Here is a 16385-nt window from a genome sequence, read left to right as displayed (position 1 = left end):
GATCCCATAATGAATGCTCCCTTGGCTGCACCCCATGGGCCCAGAGCAGGTAACGTGGAGAAGTGGCAGGAAAACGCCAGAGAGAGTGTGCTGGGGAGCCCACCTTCCCAGCAGTGTCGGGGTGCAGCCAGGTGCTCTGGCCCAAAAGACCTGTTATTGAGGAAAGGGCATCGAAACCAACCCTGAGAAACACCACATAGCTTTATTCATGACGCCAGCACACTGCTGGGACCAGGAACCCTTTGACCCCTCCACTGCCCCCCACAAACCATATCCTGGCCTGCTGGGGCAGGCCAGTGCTGGGGCAATGTAGGGGCACCAGGCAGCCCCTCGGCAGGACAGCCAGCAGCAGCTCCGTCCAGCAGCAGCCCCATCACAGCAGGGCTCATGGACAGGGCAGGGCCCCAGCACTGAGAGTCCAGAGGGGCTGGTGGGGATCAGGGCATCTCGGCCCCAGAGTAAGCGAGTTGGCACCATCAGGGTGGCAAAGCCTTCCTTGCCTGCCCAGCTCCTGGGGAGGGGGAGATGTCTTCCTCTAGAGGGGCTACATTCTGGTGCTGTGGTCCACCTAAGGGGGGCAGACAGGGAGAGGTTGGTGTGGCTGCCCTCTCCATCCCCATGCTGGGGACAGCAAGGGCGAGGTGCTCACCGAGGCCTGCTGCCGCTCCTTGCTGATGTGCGCTACAGCATCATGCACTGAGGGGAAGAAGGAGTGCTTGGTGATGGCTGAACTGAAGAAATTGCCCCGCTCCAGCTGGGCCAGGACAGATCCTGTGTGGAGGGATAAGTATCTAAAGTGATGGCACCTAGCTGAGGCCCCAGAGCAACCTCCTCCTGCCTCCTGTGTTGTGGGGACACCAGGGTCACCACCAGGACCAGCTTCAAGGCTCAGATTAGATCCATGGGACAATCTGCAGCACTTGTCCCCTGGGGAAACCCTGGGGATGGGAGCATCATGAAGGGACTGCCCCAGGCTATCAGCTTGTGTCAAAGGGCTGGCCGTGCCCTACCAGGGCTCATGACTCTGAAGATCCTCCTCACCTGGGCAGCTGGCAATGAAGACATCCACTTCTATCTCATGGAAATCCCTGAAGATCTGCAAATGGGAAAAAACATTTTACCCAGGAAGAGTGATGGGCAGCAGCCATCAGGGCATCCCCCAGGGTCTCAGAGACACCCTCTGTGAGGCTGCTGTCCTGCCTGCTCCCCAGCCCCTTACATTCTTCAGGATCTTGATGGAGACAGTGTCCACAAAGCTGACGGAGCTGAAGTCCAAGATGACAGCGTAGAAGCTGGGCTGAGGCAGCCCTAGGCTGCGCAGGGTGGGCTCTGAGGGCACATTGCTCTCTTCCACACTCAACTCAACCACCGCCAGGCCTGGACCATCCTCTGCATTCTGGGGAAGGGAAGGAGACCTGGCGTCATTGCTCCAGGGCTGGCAGCACCCTGGTCATGTCAGTTCCCCTGGGCTCACCTTGGTGGGGGTCTTTGGTTGTATGAGGGCATAGGCAGTGGGTGGCCCTGGGAGCGGGTGCCCCTCTCACATCTTCACCCACTTTTGGGCTCTTTTCAGATGTGTCAAAATCCACCCTGCTCCCCAGCCCCACTCTGCAGAGCCAGGCTCATTAGCTGGCACCAGGCCAACCTTTGGTCTTGCTCTTAATTCTGATTAACTTGCCAAAAGGTTAATGACTTGGCAGATCCAACACATAATCATTAACAGCCTGGCTTTCCCACCAACCTTGGGTGTGACACTGTGACCCAGTTCAACCCCAGTGCCTTTCTCACCCATTGGCCCTACACTGAACTGGGAACCGCATGGGCCACCAAGCCCCACCAGCGTCAGAGCCAGGGAGGGAAGAGGCGCAGGATGTCACTGGAGGGCTGGTCCCCTGCATCAAGGAAGCACCTTTTCCCTCTTTGCCTTTTCCTTCTCCAGTTTCTTCTGCTGTTTCTTCAGCTTCTTGAGGGCCTTCTTCTTCTTCTCAATCAGGCGGTCCACATCAATGCCACTCTGCAAAGCAATGTGGCCTTGTGTCCACAGCTACCCCAATACCACCCTGCTGCTGGCAGGCAGGAGACACAGGAAGCACTCTGAGGCTGGTGTTTCTCTTACCTTTTTCTTCAGGGCCTCAGCATACAGCTCCACATTGGCAAAATAGACAGTGGAGGAAGAGCGGAAGATCTTCACGCCAGGGACTTCCTGTGCCTGGGGGCAGATGGGGAAGGTGCTACCTACCCCAGAGATGGAGCCACCTACCCCAGGGATGGAGCCACCTTCCCGCTTCTCTCCCCACCAGCAAATTCCCCCAGCCCCTTTTCCAGTGAACCACTACTGGGCATGCTTTGAACTGCCCCCTCATTGCAGGCAGCTCTTGCCCCACCCCTGGTGCTGTTACCATCTCGTATTCTGCCACATCCTTGTAGACATCTGTGTCAGAGATACGCCCCAGGATGGAGTAGTGGGGGCTGCAAGGAGCAGAGCAAAGGCCTGAGGTCACCACAGGCTCCTCCTGCCCTCGAGATCTGACACCAGCCCCAGCCCCAGGGTACTTACAGCTGGGTACGGAAGATGACCGTGAGCAACCCAAAGGCCACCGAGGCTGCCAGGCCGATGTCCAAGTTCAGCAGGAGGGTGGCTATGAATGTCACAATCCAAACCAGCTGGAAAGGATACACAGTCAGCTTCAGCACAACCTCCCCACTGGCACCCGCAGGCCTTCAGGGAGGGTGGAGAAATCCTCTCCAGGAACAAGAGCACAGCCCCAGGGCTGGCCGGCACCTTACCAGGTCCACTTGGTTGGACTTCCAGAGAGTTTTGAGGTCACTGAACTGCTTGAACATGCCCTTGAGGTTGACAATGATGATGGCAGCTAAGATGGCCTAGGAGATAAATGTCTGGAGCTATGAGGAAGCTGAGGGCAAATCTGGAGGTAGCTCTTTGCTGTTCCCCTACTATTATCACCATGCCATGGGACAGGCACAGGTGTGGGCTGTGGGACTAGATGTACCTTAGGTAGGTCCCGGAAGAGCTCTCCAATCTTCAGAATGGTCACCAGGATGACCAGGGATGCGATGACACCAGCTACCTGTGCAGAAAGAGAGTGGGAGATGAGGAGTGAGCCCCCACTGCTCCCTGTGCTTCCTTCCCCTGGCTCAGCCCCACAGAGGAAGGCAGCACTGCCCAGACCCACCTGGCTGTTGCCCCCTGTGCTCTCCTGTACCAAACTCCTCGACATGGAGCAGCTGATGGCAAAACACTGGAAGAAGCCTCCCAGGAAGTTGCAGAGGCCCAGTGCAATCAGCTCCTGCAGGGACAGAGCAGTGGCAGGGGAGCACTGTGCTTTCACGTAGCTGCAAGAAGGCAACATTAGCTTTCATCCAGGGTGGGGGCCCTGTGCCTCAGAGCATCACCTGGTTGCTGTCCACTTTGTAGCCATGTTTCAGGGCAAAGATTTTGCCCAGGGAGATGCAGATGGCGTACCCTACCACAGCAATGGCAAAGGCATTGCCCACCACCTGCCCAAAGTAGCTGACGTTAGGGGCCACAGGTGGCTTCAGCCTACATTCAAGAGAGAGATGGGGCTCAAACAGGGGTGCTGTGGGCAGCACAGTGCCCTGGAAAAGCCCCCTTCACCGTCAGGCCCTGCTCACCCGCTGGGGATGTTGCCCACCACAGAGATGCCAAACTTGTCTTTCAGGTTGACTCCATAGGAGATGCCGGTGGAAACGATGATCTAGGGGAGAATGACTGGAGTGAGGCAGGGTCTTCCTGCACAGGGACTGTGGTGGAGGAAGAAGAGGCAGGCACAGCGCATGCCCTGGAGCTGCACTTGCCAAGGAACCTCATCCCACCTCTTCCCACCCTGAAGGAGACAGGGATACACCAGGGATTCCTAGCTGCATCCCCACAGCAGGCTGGGGAAGCTCTGGATACCGTGATAAGCTCGATGGGGATGGGCATAGGCAGTTTGCTGGCAAACTTGTGGTTGAGCTCTTTCACAATCAAGATGGCCACCATGGCAATGATGGAAGTCACCAGGGTGCCTACATTGGTGTCTGGCAGCTTCTTGCAGAGATCGATGACAGTCTAGAGAACATAGGAGGAGGGAATGTGCTCAGGAAAGCAGATGTCTCCTCAGCAGGTTTTGGAGGTCTCTGTGTGCCCCAGAGGTGAGCTCCAGGGTTCCTTGGGTCCCAGCAAGCCCCGACTCACCACAAACAGTGAGAGTGGCCCTGAGTGCTCGCCCTGGGAGACTCCGAAAACATTTTTGAGCTGGGAGACGAGGACGTGCACAGAGGCAGCAGTAGTGTAGCCACGCACCAGTGGGTCTGAGAGGTAAGTCACCACAAATCCAAACTGCAGAAGGCCCAGGGCCACCTGGAAAAAGAGATGGCAGAAATGACTCACAGGTTACGGTCTCCTGTTCTCTGCTAGACTAGGCTGGGACCACCTTTACCTGGAAGATACCCGTCAGGACAGTGATGGTGGCCACCAGCTCCACCCTGGTAGCGTCACGCAATTCCTCATTGACTGTTGCATTGCTGCCATTGATGGACTCCAGGAAGTTCTCGCTGGGCACCAGGGACTCCGTCAAGCTCCCAATCATGACAGAGATGACGGCAAAGGGACCTTAAAACAGGTAGAGTGTGGGCAGGGAGCCCAAGGTGGGCACCTCTCTGGGAGGACCTCTTAAGGGGTCCGTTCCTCTCTCCTTAGGCCAGGCTTAAAGCACACACATTATACTTTGGCTCTGGCTTGGCCCTTCTTGGTGGAGTAAAGTAAAGGCAAGAAAGATTCCCCCAACTACTGATATGGTAATGTTGTGCCGTGGACAGCCTTGCTCTCTCCCCACCAAGTAAGCACATGGTCCCTCAGCTCACCCACAGAGTTGTGCCTTGACGTTCCGAAGAAGAAGTAGAGGAAGACGGGGTAAAAGGAGGAGTAGAGACCTGTGACTGGTGGCAGCCCAGCCAGCAGCGCATAGGCAAGCCCTAAAAGGTGGAGCAGGGAGAAATGTCACCAACAGCCAACCCCTGACCACCCCACCTGTGGGGAGCCCCTGGTAGCCTGGCCATGGTATCACTCACCCTGGGGCAGGTGCATGATGCCCACACTGAAGCCGGAAACAATGTCCCCCAGGAGCCAGTCCTTGATAGGGTAGCGGGGCAGCCAGCGCAGGAAGGGCAGGAAGCGGAACAGCAGGGACTTGGCAGCAGAGCCCGAGCATCTGGCAGGTAGGGAGCAGGAGATAAAGTTGAGCACAAATGCAGGGGGCTCGGGGCATCACTGAGGGTGGATGGGACACCATGGGAAGCAATGGGATCTGTGGGAGCATCAGCTCCATCCACTGGAGCCTGATGTCCCTCCAGGAGGAGAATAGCATGGGGACATGGGTATTTGAGCATAGGGAAATGAACCCCCAGGTCTGCAGCTTCCTGTGGTGGTGGGGTTGGGGTGCAGAATGCCTGGCAAGGTCCAGGCACATCCCACTGGCCACATGATCTTACCTGGTCTTGCGGAGACAGCCATGCAGAGAGGGCTTGGTGGGAGCTTTCCTCTGCGCCATCTCCTCCAGTTCAGCCTCACTCAGCACCTCACGGGGTGCTCGGTGGGTCAGGGCCATCTCTGCTGCCATGCCCACCTGGCTTTCTGGAATGCCGGTCCACTGCAAGGACACAAGGGACAGCTCAGCCCCATTCCCACGGCCCGGGGCAGCCAGCATCCCACCCACCCTGAAACCCCTCCTCCAGCTCCACTTGCCCATGGGACCATCCCATCCTGGCCAGGTGGGCAGGAATGGTCCTGAAGATAGGCACAAGCCCAGTTTTGAGAGTCCTGAAGCAGCAGCAGTGGCTCAAAATGGAGAGTAGTAGGCAGTTAGCAGGTGGGTAGGGAGGGAACTGAGGCTTCAGCAATAAGTGCTGCCCAGTCCTGCCCCACAGCAGCCCCATCCACCCCACAGGAATGCACAGGTGGGGTCTGCCAGCAGAGCTGCCTCGGGGAGGGGCTCCCCCTCCACGTGCCCCACGCAGGACCCACCTCAGTTCCAACCACCTTCCTCTCTGTGTACTCCAGCAAGGCAGGGCAGTGGGCCAGCACAGCTGCTGAGAGACCCAGCCATTCCACAGCCCCATCTGCAGACTTTGTCCCTTTACACATGAGGGGAGCAGGAATGTGAAACCCTGGCAAATGTCACAGCTCACCATCCCTCCAACAGTGCCTTCCCTTGACCCCTGCAGCGCAGAGCAGAATGAGCCTGTGAGCAGAGGAGCTGGGCTGGACTGAGGTCTCACTCTTCACAGGGTTGGCATGGTGAGACTGAGGAATCCCTGTACAAATCTACAGCTTGTCCTTACTCAGGGCTCACTCTGAGAGCTGCACCATCATGCCGGGCCCACCCAGCTGGTGGCCTGCTCAGTCTTAAGGTGCTCATCCACGTGCAAATGGACCCATAATCCCCTCCCTGAGTGCCTGGGGCTGTGCCAGCCTGAGTCCCTGTGTTACCCCTGGCCCTCCTACCTGCTGTGCTCAAACTGGTCAGGAGCCACCAGTCAGGTGCATGCTCTGCTTCCTCCTATTTATTAAAACCAGCCAGTGATCTTTGAGACACTGTTTGCTGCCTCCTGCCCTGCCAAGAAGTTGCCCCACTTCCGAGCCCATGGATGTATAGCACCCACCGTGCTCTCCTTGGTGCCCTGGTCTGCTCGGTTCCCCAGCTGTGACAGACCCAGCACTGTCACCACTGTGCCCAGAGCCATCCCATTCTGGGGACTGTCTACTACAGTCTCAGCTCCTGGTCTCCAGCCATCTCCAGGATGCTGCCATGCCTGACCACCCATGCCACATGCAAAACAGGGGGTTTCTTGCCACTGGGCACAACCTGGTGCCAACCTCCTGCCAAGAGCTGCCTCCCTCCCCAGGGCACTGCTGTGCCCCCATGGCTCCCATGAATGTCCATTCCCCAACCCATGTCCTGGAGCAGGACTTGTGACCAGGACAAGGAGGGTTACCCACAGCCTCTGGTCAAGGCATCCAGGGTATTTTCCTCAGACCCCTGCTTACCTGCTGGAAACAGGTGTGCTATGCTCTGCGGACTACCCCGGTCTCACACAATCTGCTCAGACCCAGCCGTTATCTTGTTCCAAAGGTCCCCCGCGGGCACTACGGTCCCACTGAACCCATCATACTTTCCTGGGCTTTATCACAAGCTGGACTTGGTTTCAGGGAATTTCTGAGTCACATTTGGCCCAGGCCCATGGGGCCACAGCAGCGGAAGTCCAGGCTCTAATGTCCGACTGGTAGCAAGGTGTGTTGTGAAGGCAGTGGGCAGAGCCAGGCATTAGAGAATCCTGGGTCCTCCGGATGGTGGGATAGGGCTGAGAAGTAGCAGGAGTGGTGACATCCAGGATCACAATCTCTGGTGTTGGAGCAACTTGTCTCCATCCCTGGTGCCTGGTGGGGTCAGCCTGTGGCCACCTTGGCTCTCTCTGTGGTGAGCACAACCCACCTCCCACAGCTTTCAGTGAGGCTGAGCCTCTTCCCTCAACCCATCCCTGGCCCTCCCTGTCCACCTACATGCCCATCAGTTGTCAGGAAAAGGCAGGTCTAACACAGGCACCCACATACCACTCTTGCCTCCTCATTTATCCACTCCCCATCATTAATTCATTCCCCCAGCACGGAATGAGAAGCCACCACAGGGCTCCTGCTTGGAAGCAAATAACACTCATTTATTGTCATTTATTGCCTCCTTATCACTGCTCCCTGTCCCCACCCATGCCATTCCTTCCACACACTCCAGCCTTCAGGCCCTCACCTGCACCCCAGGCTGGTCACTCTGCCTGTGGCCCCTCCTTGCCACTCCAGGCCCCCACCAGCTCCCCCTGCCTCACCCCCCAGCCAGCCTCTGGAAGGGCTGCAGGACAGGACCACAGCTCCTGGCACTGCCAATGCAGTTCCTGAAGGCCGCCCTGAACTCACCCCCCAGCAGCTCAGGTGACAGAGTCTGTAAGGGACAGAGGGGTAACAATTGATGGTGACCCTTGCTCAGGGTGCTGTGGATCAGTGCTGCCCTTTGCTCACCTGATATCTCCTCTTTAACAGAAGGGGAGGGATGGAGGGCACCAGGATCACGCTCAGCCTCCCCTCTCCACACTTCCTTCTCCTTGCTGGCAGCCAGCTTGAGTCTGCTGAGGTCATGCAGCCTTTGGAAAATAGATCTTCCCTTAGTCTAGGTTAGGCTGGGGGTGCTGGCAGCTGCCAGACATGAGCCCCACAACTCACCACAGCCACTGTGGCACTGAAGCCCTGCCAGCCAGGCCTGGAGCCACTGCACACCACCACAGCCAATCCCATCTCTGGGTGAATCAGCCTGGACACAACACAGTTCAATCACCTCACTTGAAGTTCCCATCCCCTGGTCACCTTGCCTCAGGCCACAGTCACTCCCAGGCAGCCAAGGAACTGGCTGTGAGCTCCTGCCCAAGCCCCCTCCCAACATCACTTCAGGTGCTGCATCCACAGCCCCAGCCATGGATCCCCACCAGAGGGAGAGACGGCACAGAGGCCAGCACCATTTTATAGACTTTTATTTCCAAATCTGGCACTTCCATTGTACACTTTTACACAGCCAAAAGGAGGGGTGTGGGCATCTCCCCACTCCCTGCCAACAGAGTCAGGAGACAGAGAAAGGAAAAAAAACGCCGACCAAATCCCCCAAAGGAAAAAATCCAAACTCAAGGAGGATGCTCCCCAGAGCCCAGGTCACAGCACTACAATCAGGGACCAAGCTGCAGACTGGTCTGCAAGAAGCAGATTCCTGCTTCTTGTCTGGCCCAGCTCCGCAGGGATGGCCACCAGTTCTGCAGGGATGGCCACCAGCTCTGCTGCTCTCTTCTTTTTGGCACTTGATACTTGCTCTCCATTTGACAGCAGCATAAAGAGCCCCATGCCCAAATTGGCAGAAACATGGGCCCTTACAGTGCAGCAGGGACAGGATCTCATGACTCTGGTGCTGGCACTGCACAGCTGGAGAGAAACTTGTAAACGAGCTTGTTTCCAAAGGCAAAGATGGGCAGCATGGAGGTGCCTGGCTGTTCCCAGCATGTGGGGCCAGAAGGCTTTCCCTCTGCACACTGGTCCCAAATGGCATGTAAACATGTCAGCAGGCCTTTCTCTCCTCATCCCTGGGAAAAGGATGATAGTGAGCCTGCCTCATCAGGGCTGTGCTGGGGACCCAGAGCACCCCCAATCACCAGCCCTTCTGTTCCCTCCATACTCTCCCCACTGACTCGGGGAGGCAGCCAAGAGGCATGAGGACAGCAGCACAAGTCCTCTCCTGTAAACATGTCAGGCTGGGCTACAGTAAGATGCCACGGCAGTGTGGTAGTAAGGCAGTAAAGAGCACATGGTAACACAGCGCCAAGAACACCATGGGGGTGAAAGGGAACATGCTGGCCCAGTTGAGCTGAATGCCCTGGCCTGAGGCTGAGGTAGGCACAGAGGAGTGCCATCTCACAGCACAGCCAGGGGTCAGGCCCCAGCCTGAGCAGAGATGCCATCTAGATAGCCTGAATTTCCAGAGAGGGAAAAGTGCTGTTCATCTCCCAGAATTCAGGCCACTCTGAGCTGGGGTCCTCTGCTACTCAAGGGAGAGCAGGTGTACACAAAGCCCCCAGGGAACCAGCTAGATACAACTTTTGTGGGCAATGGTGGACCCTGAAACTGGAGCCACATTATGCTCCTGTGGATGTTAGTCCTCTGCAGAGTTAGGATTGTCTCTGGGGAAAGCCAAGCCTGCTGCTAAGCAGGGCAAGGGTCATCCAGCTCCTCTACCAGACCCACCAACCAACAGAGGTTTGTTCTGTAACAGGCAGGTTAAAGAGCACAACACCCACTGGGTAAAAACACACTGCTCACTTGCTGAGCTGAGGAAACTAGCACTGACAAGAGTGGGACCATCCTGGTACAGGGCAGGACTTCATAGTAGAGCTTGTCTCCTTCTCGGCAGGTTCCTAGTGGCAAATTTGCTGCTCCATTTACATGTGCTCTCACTGGCACACAGCCCCAGCTCACAGATAGGGGCAGCCCCAAGGGGTGGTCCCACATCAGGGCAGAGGGAAGCCTGGCTGCAGGGAGCTGAGGGACCCCAGGCAGGAAGGTGGCACCGAGACGTTTGGAGCTGCACAGTGGGGAGGGCAAGGGGGAAACAGGGCCAGCTGCCCTGCAGTGGGGATGGGACAAAGCAGTGCCAGAAAAGCCTTAAGGACTGCCTGGCACTGTTTCTCCAGTCCACTGGGATTGTGGTTTTAGTAGCCCCAGGGAAACCGGCAAGGGGCTGTTGGTGAAACAAATGCTCCAGGTCCTGGGAACAGACCATCCGTAAAAATAACATAGAAATTTCTTTTCTCTCTGATTACAAAGATACAAAAGGATAGAAAACCCTCCCTTGCCCCCATATCCTAGGCTCCATTTGTGTACCCCTGCCACTGTCCACCCTTCACACACACACACAGGCACACCCCACACACAAACAGCTTGCAGAGAAAGAGCTTGGTCCCAGGGAGTCGGAGATGCCACCCTCACCCAGAACTACCTGTCACACCAGGCAGGTGACGGAGAGCATGGTGGCAGCTGAGAGCCTGGAGGCTCCTAGCAGTGGGTGGTGTGGGCTGCTGGCCCCTCAGGCCACAGGGCAGGGGAAAGCAGGGTTGGTTTTGGGCCTCTGACAACCATCAGTTCTGGCCCCTGCTCCATGGGGATACCAAACCTCATCTGGCAGTGCCTGGCGAAGGGCCCTGCTTCTTCCATCTCTCTTGTGGACAGTTTCAGCCCCTCAGGAATGGCCATCGTTTCTCATTATTCTTCTCAAAGGAAAGAAAAACAGTGTTAAGCCATGGCATCTCTCCTGAGCTCCACCATCCTTTCCCCGATACGCCAGATAGAGACAGGGCAAAAACCTCTCTTGTGTCAGGGCAGGAACAACTGTTTCCAAGATCCTGAGATTAGGAAAGAGGGAAGGAGGGACAGGGTGGGGTGGAGTGGCAGCAGTACCAGCAGGGAGCAGAGCTAGAGGGAAAGAAGTGACACACTGGAACAGGGTGCCTGAGGAGAAACATGGCCAGGGAAGGCAGGGCTTCCTTAGGACTTGGGCTTCCTCCTCTCCAGCCAGCCTGGCCCTTGCATACATCCATTGGGACTTAGAGCCAGCACTGACCAAGGGATCAGCCAGGAGGCCAGCCTAGCTGCACAGATCCTTCCCACAGGCCAAAGCAAGGGCCATCATCTCTTGGGCAGAGAGGACACATACACAGAGGCTTCTGCTTTTGCTCACTACAAGCATCTAGAGTGGTCACACCTGAGGCTTCTCCATCCTCAGTCACTATTCAGGACCAGGAGACACCTGCCACTCACCTGGGGAGCTCACCCTTACACAGCCCTCTCCCTCCAAATTAAATCCCTTTGGGAAGAAGCCAGGAAGGTGGGCAATGCACAAGATCAACTGAACAAGATCTGGCTGAGGAAGGAAGGAACACACTTACTCTGAGTCTGGTGACAGCTCTGAAATGCTGTGGGAGGTGGCAGAGTGAGGTGTTGAGGGACACACTGCAGAGGGCGTTGAGGTCCGCATGACAGAGGGAGTGGCAGTGGTCTGGGGTCCTGAAGGTGTGCTGGAAGATTGCACTGAGGACAGGATGGAGGAGTTAAAAGAAGCAAGGATGGAAGAAAGTATATCTAACTGTTCAGTGGAAGGATGTTGGCTGGGAATGGCCTCCAGGTTCTCCCTAGAATGCTGTCTCCTTGACAGTGGTTCTAGGCTTTCCCTAGACAGCTGCCTCCGAGAGAGACTCCCCAGGTTATCCTGCGAGGGCTGCCTGCAGGTGTCCAGAGGCTCTCTGGAATTAGATCTTCTGGACAAGAAGTCCAGCTGCTCCCTTGAAGCTTGTCTAGCTGATGCTAGCAGGTCCCTTGAAGGCTGTTTTCTAGAAAGCAAATCCAATTGCTCTCGAGAAGTATCTCGACTTGGCAACATGTCTATTCGGTCTCTGGACACTTGCCTACTTGGCAATGTGTTTAGCCACTCTCTAGAGACTTCTCCTACTGGCCCACAGTCTAGTCGCTCTCTTGATCCAAATCTGCAGGGTAAAGTGTCAAGGCAGTCTCTGGAGCCCTGCCTCCGGGGCAGCGTGTTCCCATGATCTCTCTGACTGGGCCTAGCAGCAAGTAGATCCAAGTTTTCCCTAGATGCATGTCTGCTTGGGATGCTTTCCAGGTGTTCAGAAGACCCATGCCTGCTGGGGATAGTGTCCAGCTCCTCTCTGGACCCATGCCGACTGGGCACAGCTTCCAAGCACTCTCCTGAGTTGTGCCTGCTCAGCTGCTCCCGGGACATCTGTCTCCTCATCAGCATGTCAAGCTGCTCCCGGGACGAGTACCGGCTGGCTGGCTGCGACAGACTGCCGGCCCCAGAGTAGATCCTGCCATAGGAGGCAGCGGGGACAGCCCTATGACCCAGCGTGGACGTCTTGTACCATGTCAGCTCGTTGGTCATTCTGCCAACAGATGGCAAGCCTTGAAGGGTTGGAGGGTACTGGAGGCGGTTCTTCAAAATTCCTGCACCGGATAGAAAGAGAAGTCAAATATTGGCACAACAGCAAGAAGAGCAGGAAAACCAGGGAGATTAGCCATGCCTCCACAAGGGCATGGCCACACAGATCTGATACTGAGCTTTCAGTGTCACGTCAACCTGAGACAGGCAAGGCCACCCTTGCCCGCTTGCTCCAGATTGTTACCTTTTCTCTGCCGTTGGGTCTGGGTGAGGGAGTTCTCATCCCCACTGGTCAAAGCCAGGTCTGGCTGATTATTGTTGGCTGCATCCTTATTAATGTCAAATCCCAGCTTCCGCTCGGAGCCCCACTTCTGCAGGGAGCAGGGGTGAACCTCACACTCGCCCAGAGTTGGCCAATATGACATGAGGTCATTGCCATCCACATCTGATGAAGGACACAGCAAACCAGGCCCCAAAGAAGAGGGAGAGAATATTTCCATAAGCAGCAATTGAGCGATTACAAGACATGGCCTGACCCCCAGGGAGCTGAGATCATTCTTTTCCCTGCCAGAGCCCTGGGACTTGCCTTTGGGAGTGGTGTTGGCAGGGTTAGTGAGGAGGCGTTCGCTGTGTGCCGCTCGCTTGAGCTGGCGCTGGAAGCGACCCCGCAGGCGTACATTCTCCTCGCTCTCTGAGGATGGGATGGAGAGACTGCGCTCTTCATCCAGAGACAGGTCACTGTCTGAGTCCGAGTCCTGGTCTGTTGGAACATGGTGTGTTGGGGAGACATTTGAAATGAAGGTGGGAGAGGTTCCTGCTGACAGTACTGGGAACGCAGAACCACCCTAGGCTGACCACCGCACTTGTGAGAGTGCCTTACCATTTGTTGCCCCTCCCTCAACAGCAGCCTGTGCCAGCTCCCCTGGCCCTAGCACCAGGTACCTGTGAGAGGAGCCCAGCTCTGTCTCATTGCACCTTCCTGTAAGGCAGCTGCAAATAGCCCTAAGATCCTCTCTGCCTCTTCTTCCAGGCTGATCAAACCCACATCCCTTAGCCTCTGCTTGCCTGTCCCACTCCCCAGCTGGTCTAGCCCCAGGGAGTCAAATGTCTGTGCTGTACTTGAGAGCCCAGTGTCCCCAGAGATCCCACAACAGCCAATGTCCCCTCTGTTGCCTCCCCCATTTCTACCCCCTTGGGGACTGGCTATGCCCATTGCCATTTGTCCAGGAGAAGGCTGTGCTAAATGACACAATGGCTGCCTCTCCCTTCTATCTACCATGTGTTTGAAAGTTGCAGCTGAACATGGAGTGGAAGATGTAACCATTCAGCCAAAGCCTACACCAGGAAGAACTTCCCAAACCCAGGAACAGGGCTGAGCCTTACCTCCCCCAGCATCACGGTGGAACATTGCCATGTCAATGTCTGTGGGGCCGGTGTGAACCAACAGGCTGTGATCCAGGGCCGAGCCCTGACGTGCTGCCACATTGTCTCTGAAAGGGAGGAGGCTCAAACTGTTACAGTGGCAGGAGCCTCTGGCTCTGCCCAGGCACCTACTGGCCGCCAGAACCCTGGCTGCTCCCTACCTGAGGTAAGCTCGCTGGCTGGAGTGGGTGCGGGCAGAGCGCACGCTGCTCACTGAGGACACTGTGGAGGCCCCCAGGGTGATGCGGATGAGCCCGCTCTCCTCAAACAGTGCTGTGTTGTTGTAGGTGTTGGGGCCCTGGGGAGGAGGCAGAGGGCATGTGCCCTGTTAAGGAGTTGCCATGGTAGCCCAGGGAAAGTGGGGATATCCCTGTCAGCTCCTGTCTCAGACATGCGGCTTGAGCCCAGCACCCTGGGCCGCTCTGCTCTTGCCCACCTGTGTGCTCCTCGTGGCCTCCTCGCTCTGCCCCTTCTTGTTGAGGCAGGCCAGCTTCCATGCCGCCCGCACCTCCTCATTCAATACACAGAACAGGACCAGCACTGCCAGGCCCTGTGGGGAGAGATGCCATGAGAGGCAGCCCTTCATTGCCAGCTGACCTGCTTGCCCACAGTGCCAGCAGTGGGACAGTCCCTGGCTCCTGCAGAGCCCAGTGTGGCCACCAGACTGGGGTGCACCAAAAACCGCAAATACCAATGAGGGCTAACACCCATAGTGGCCATGGATGAGGGAGGAACAGGAGGGGTGTCCACCTGTCTGGCAGTGGCCAAAGAGCAAATGGCAGGGTCCCCTGACGCATCAGCCCCAGTGGTGGGAGAACGTTGGCAGGGTGCCACCATGGGTCATATTTTGGAAGTCCAACACCTCCATCAAACTCTGCCCTCTCAGGACATGAAAGCACCTTCTCTCCAGATGGTACTTGCTATCCCTTGGACCTTACCTCTGAACCAAATGCCTTGCAGCCACCTCCTGCTCTGTGTGCTCACCACAGGCACAGCAGCAAGGAGAGGCAGGAGTGATTCAATGCCACAGAGGTGACAGCAGAAGGGACAAAGAGCTCAGCAAGATGTCGGGCATCCACTCTCCACAGATGGCCGTGGCAACCATATGGATGCTTTCCTGGGCTGACCCGTGCCCACCCCAGCAGAGGCCAGGCAGTTACCTGGAGGCTGCAGAGGACAGTGTAGAAGTAGTGGAAAGCCAGGACACTGTTGTTGACAGCCAAGAGGCCAAAGAGCCAGGTAGTGCTAATAACTAGAAGCAGAACAAAGGAGCTCCGCAACATCATGCTGGAGAGAGAGAGACAGACAGGGACATAGACACACACTGAGAGGTTAGAGTGTACTGTTAATCTGCAGTCTAGTGCTCACAGAGATCCAGAGGGGAAAGCTCTTGCAGAGACCTCCCTGCTGCGCCCAGCACTGCAGGCACATCCCTACACAGTGGCCCAGCTACCCCTGACTCCCAGGCCGTCCCTTCTGGATCACATATGGCAAACACAGCGGCCCAAATGACACAGGTCATTTTGAGTCACATAGAGCTCAGCCATGTCCCATGGCTGGCTCACAAGGGAACGGGGAAAGGTCTCAAGAGCATGGAGAAGAGGAAGAAGCAGGTGCTCGTATTTGACAAGGGCTGAGTGCTGAATCCAAGCAGACACAAGAGGTGGCTGTGAGGGCAGGTGGTGAAAGATCAGTTGGGAGGTCAGTGTGGAGATGGGGATGTAGGAACAAGAAAGGATAAAGTTTAGGAAGGGTTAATGTGGCTGGCAAGTATGGGAGAGGAGAGTGGCTGCAAGGCTGACAGTGATGCACAGAAAGGCCCTCTGTGATGGTAGAAGGAGGAGGATGGTCACTGAAAATGCTACAAACCACTAGCTGCCAGAGCACTGCTGGGAGTTTGGCCACTAATACTCACAGAACCGATTTCTTCTTGGTCTCCTTTTGGCCTGGGGAACAGGACATCTTGGCCACAAGCAGGAACATGACCCCATTCATCTGAAAGCGTTGGCACTGATTAGAAGCTGTGCCAAGGGCTGACTCTGACCTGACCTCCCCAGTGCAGACTCCAGGTTTGCCAGGCCCTGCAAACATTCCCTCCTTTCCCCTTCATGCCTGAGGCCTCCCCCAGGTTTGGCTAGAGTGAAGAGGGACAAAAAGAGGGCCTCTAATTGAGGGAGAGGGACACAGAAAATGGGACAGGCAGTGGGCAGCCAAGGAGGGGCAAGTGCCCATGGTGCAGAGAAAGGAAGCTGGAGAAGGTTGTGGATTAAACAGGACAAGGTTTTACCACAATGACGACAGTAATGGGGCCTGCAAAGCTCCAGACCAGCTTATCATGAATGGAAATCCAGCAGAAGTCGGGGTTCCCATAGCCCTCAGGATCCAGGCCAACGGCCAGCCCTGCAGGAGGAA

The 16385-nt window shown here is 56.4% G+C and overlaps 2 protein-coding genes across 2 annotated transcripts in view; both read right to left on the bottom strand.

The window, feature by feature from the left end:
• Positions 1 to 185: 185 nt before the first annotated feature.
• SLC26A6 (solute carrier family 26 member 6) lies at positions 186 to 6184 on the bottom strand. The gene is made up of 20 exons (XM_083869849.1): positions 6044 to 6184; positions 5512 to 5669; positions 5092 to 5231; positions 4885 to 4995; positions 4461 to 4633; positions 4217 to 4381; positions 3938 to 4090; positions 3655 to 3737; positions 3415 to 3562; positions 3195 to 3308; positions 3012 to 3089; positions 2788 to 2883; positions 2558 to 2664; positions 2400 to 2469; positions 2117 to 2209; positions 1910 to 2014; positions 1220 to 1396; positions 1042 to 1096; positions 650 to 771; positions 186 to 568 (listed from the first exon to the last, which is right to left on the bottom strand). Exons 1-20 carry the CDS (start codon positions 6161 to 6163, stop codon positions 545 to 547), a joined length of 2292 nt encoding a protein of 763 aa, XP_083725975.1. The 5' UTR covers positions 6164 to 6184; the 3' UTR covers positions 186 to 544.
• A 2431-nt stretch (positions 6185 to 8615) lies between these two features.
• Positions 8616 to 16385, bottom strand: part of CELSR3 (cadherin EGF LAG seven-pass G-type receptor 3) — a gene marked incomplete at its 5' end in the record, with an annotated part of 31267 nt that continues 23497 nt past the window's right edge. The window contains 10 exons of the mRNA XM_083869198.1: positions 8616 to 10866; positions 11545 to 12616; positions 12796 to 12996; positions 13138 to 13311; positions 13935 to 14041; positions 14135 to 14271; positions 14410 to 14523; positions 15134 to 15260; positions 15889 to 15968; positions 16261 to 16373. Coding sequence (XP_083725324.1) covers positions 10839 to 10866; positions 11545 to 12616; positions 12796 to 12996; positions 13138 to 13311; positions 13935 to 14041; positions 14135 to 14271; positions 14410 to 14523; positions 15134 to 15260; positions 15889 to 15968; positions 16261 to 16373 — 2153 coding nt within the window. The 3' untranslated portion in view covers positions 8616 to 10838. The remainder of the gene's footprint in view (positions 10867 to 11544; positions 12617 to 12795; positions 12997 to 13137; positions 13312 to 13934; positions 14042 to 14134; positions 14272 to 14409; positions 14524 to 15133; positions 15261 to 15888; positions 15969 to 16260; positions 16374 to 16385) is intronic.

The sequence above is a fragment of the Zosterops lateralis genome (genome assembly GCF_965231275.1).
Source record: "Zosterops lateralis genome assembly, chromosome: 11".
In the NCBI taxonomy this organism is placed as follows: Eukaryota; Metazoa; Chordata; class Aves; order Passeriformes; family Zosteropidae; genus Zosterops; species Zosterops lateralis.
The sequence above is the reverse complement of the archived record's forward strand: the minus strand, read 5'-3'. Positions and strand labels throughout refer to the sequence as shown.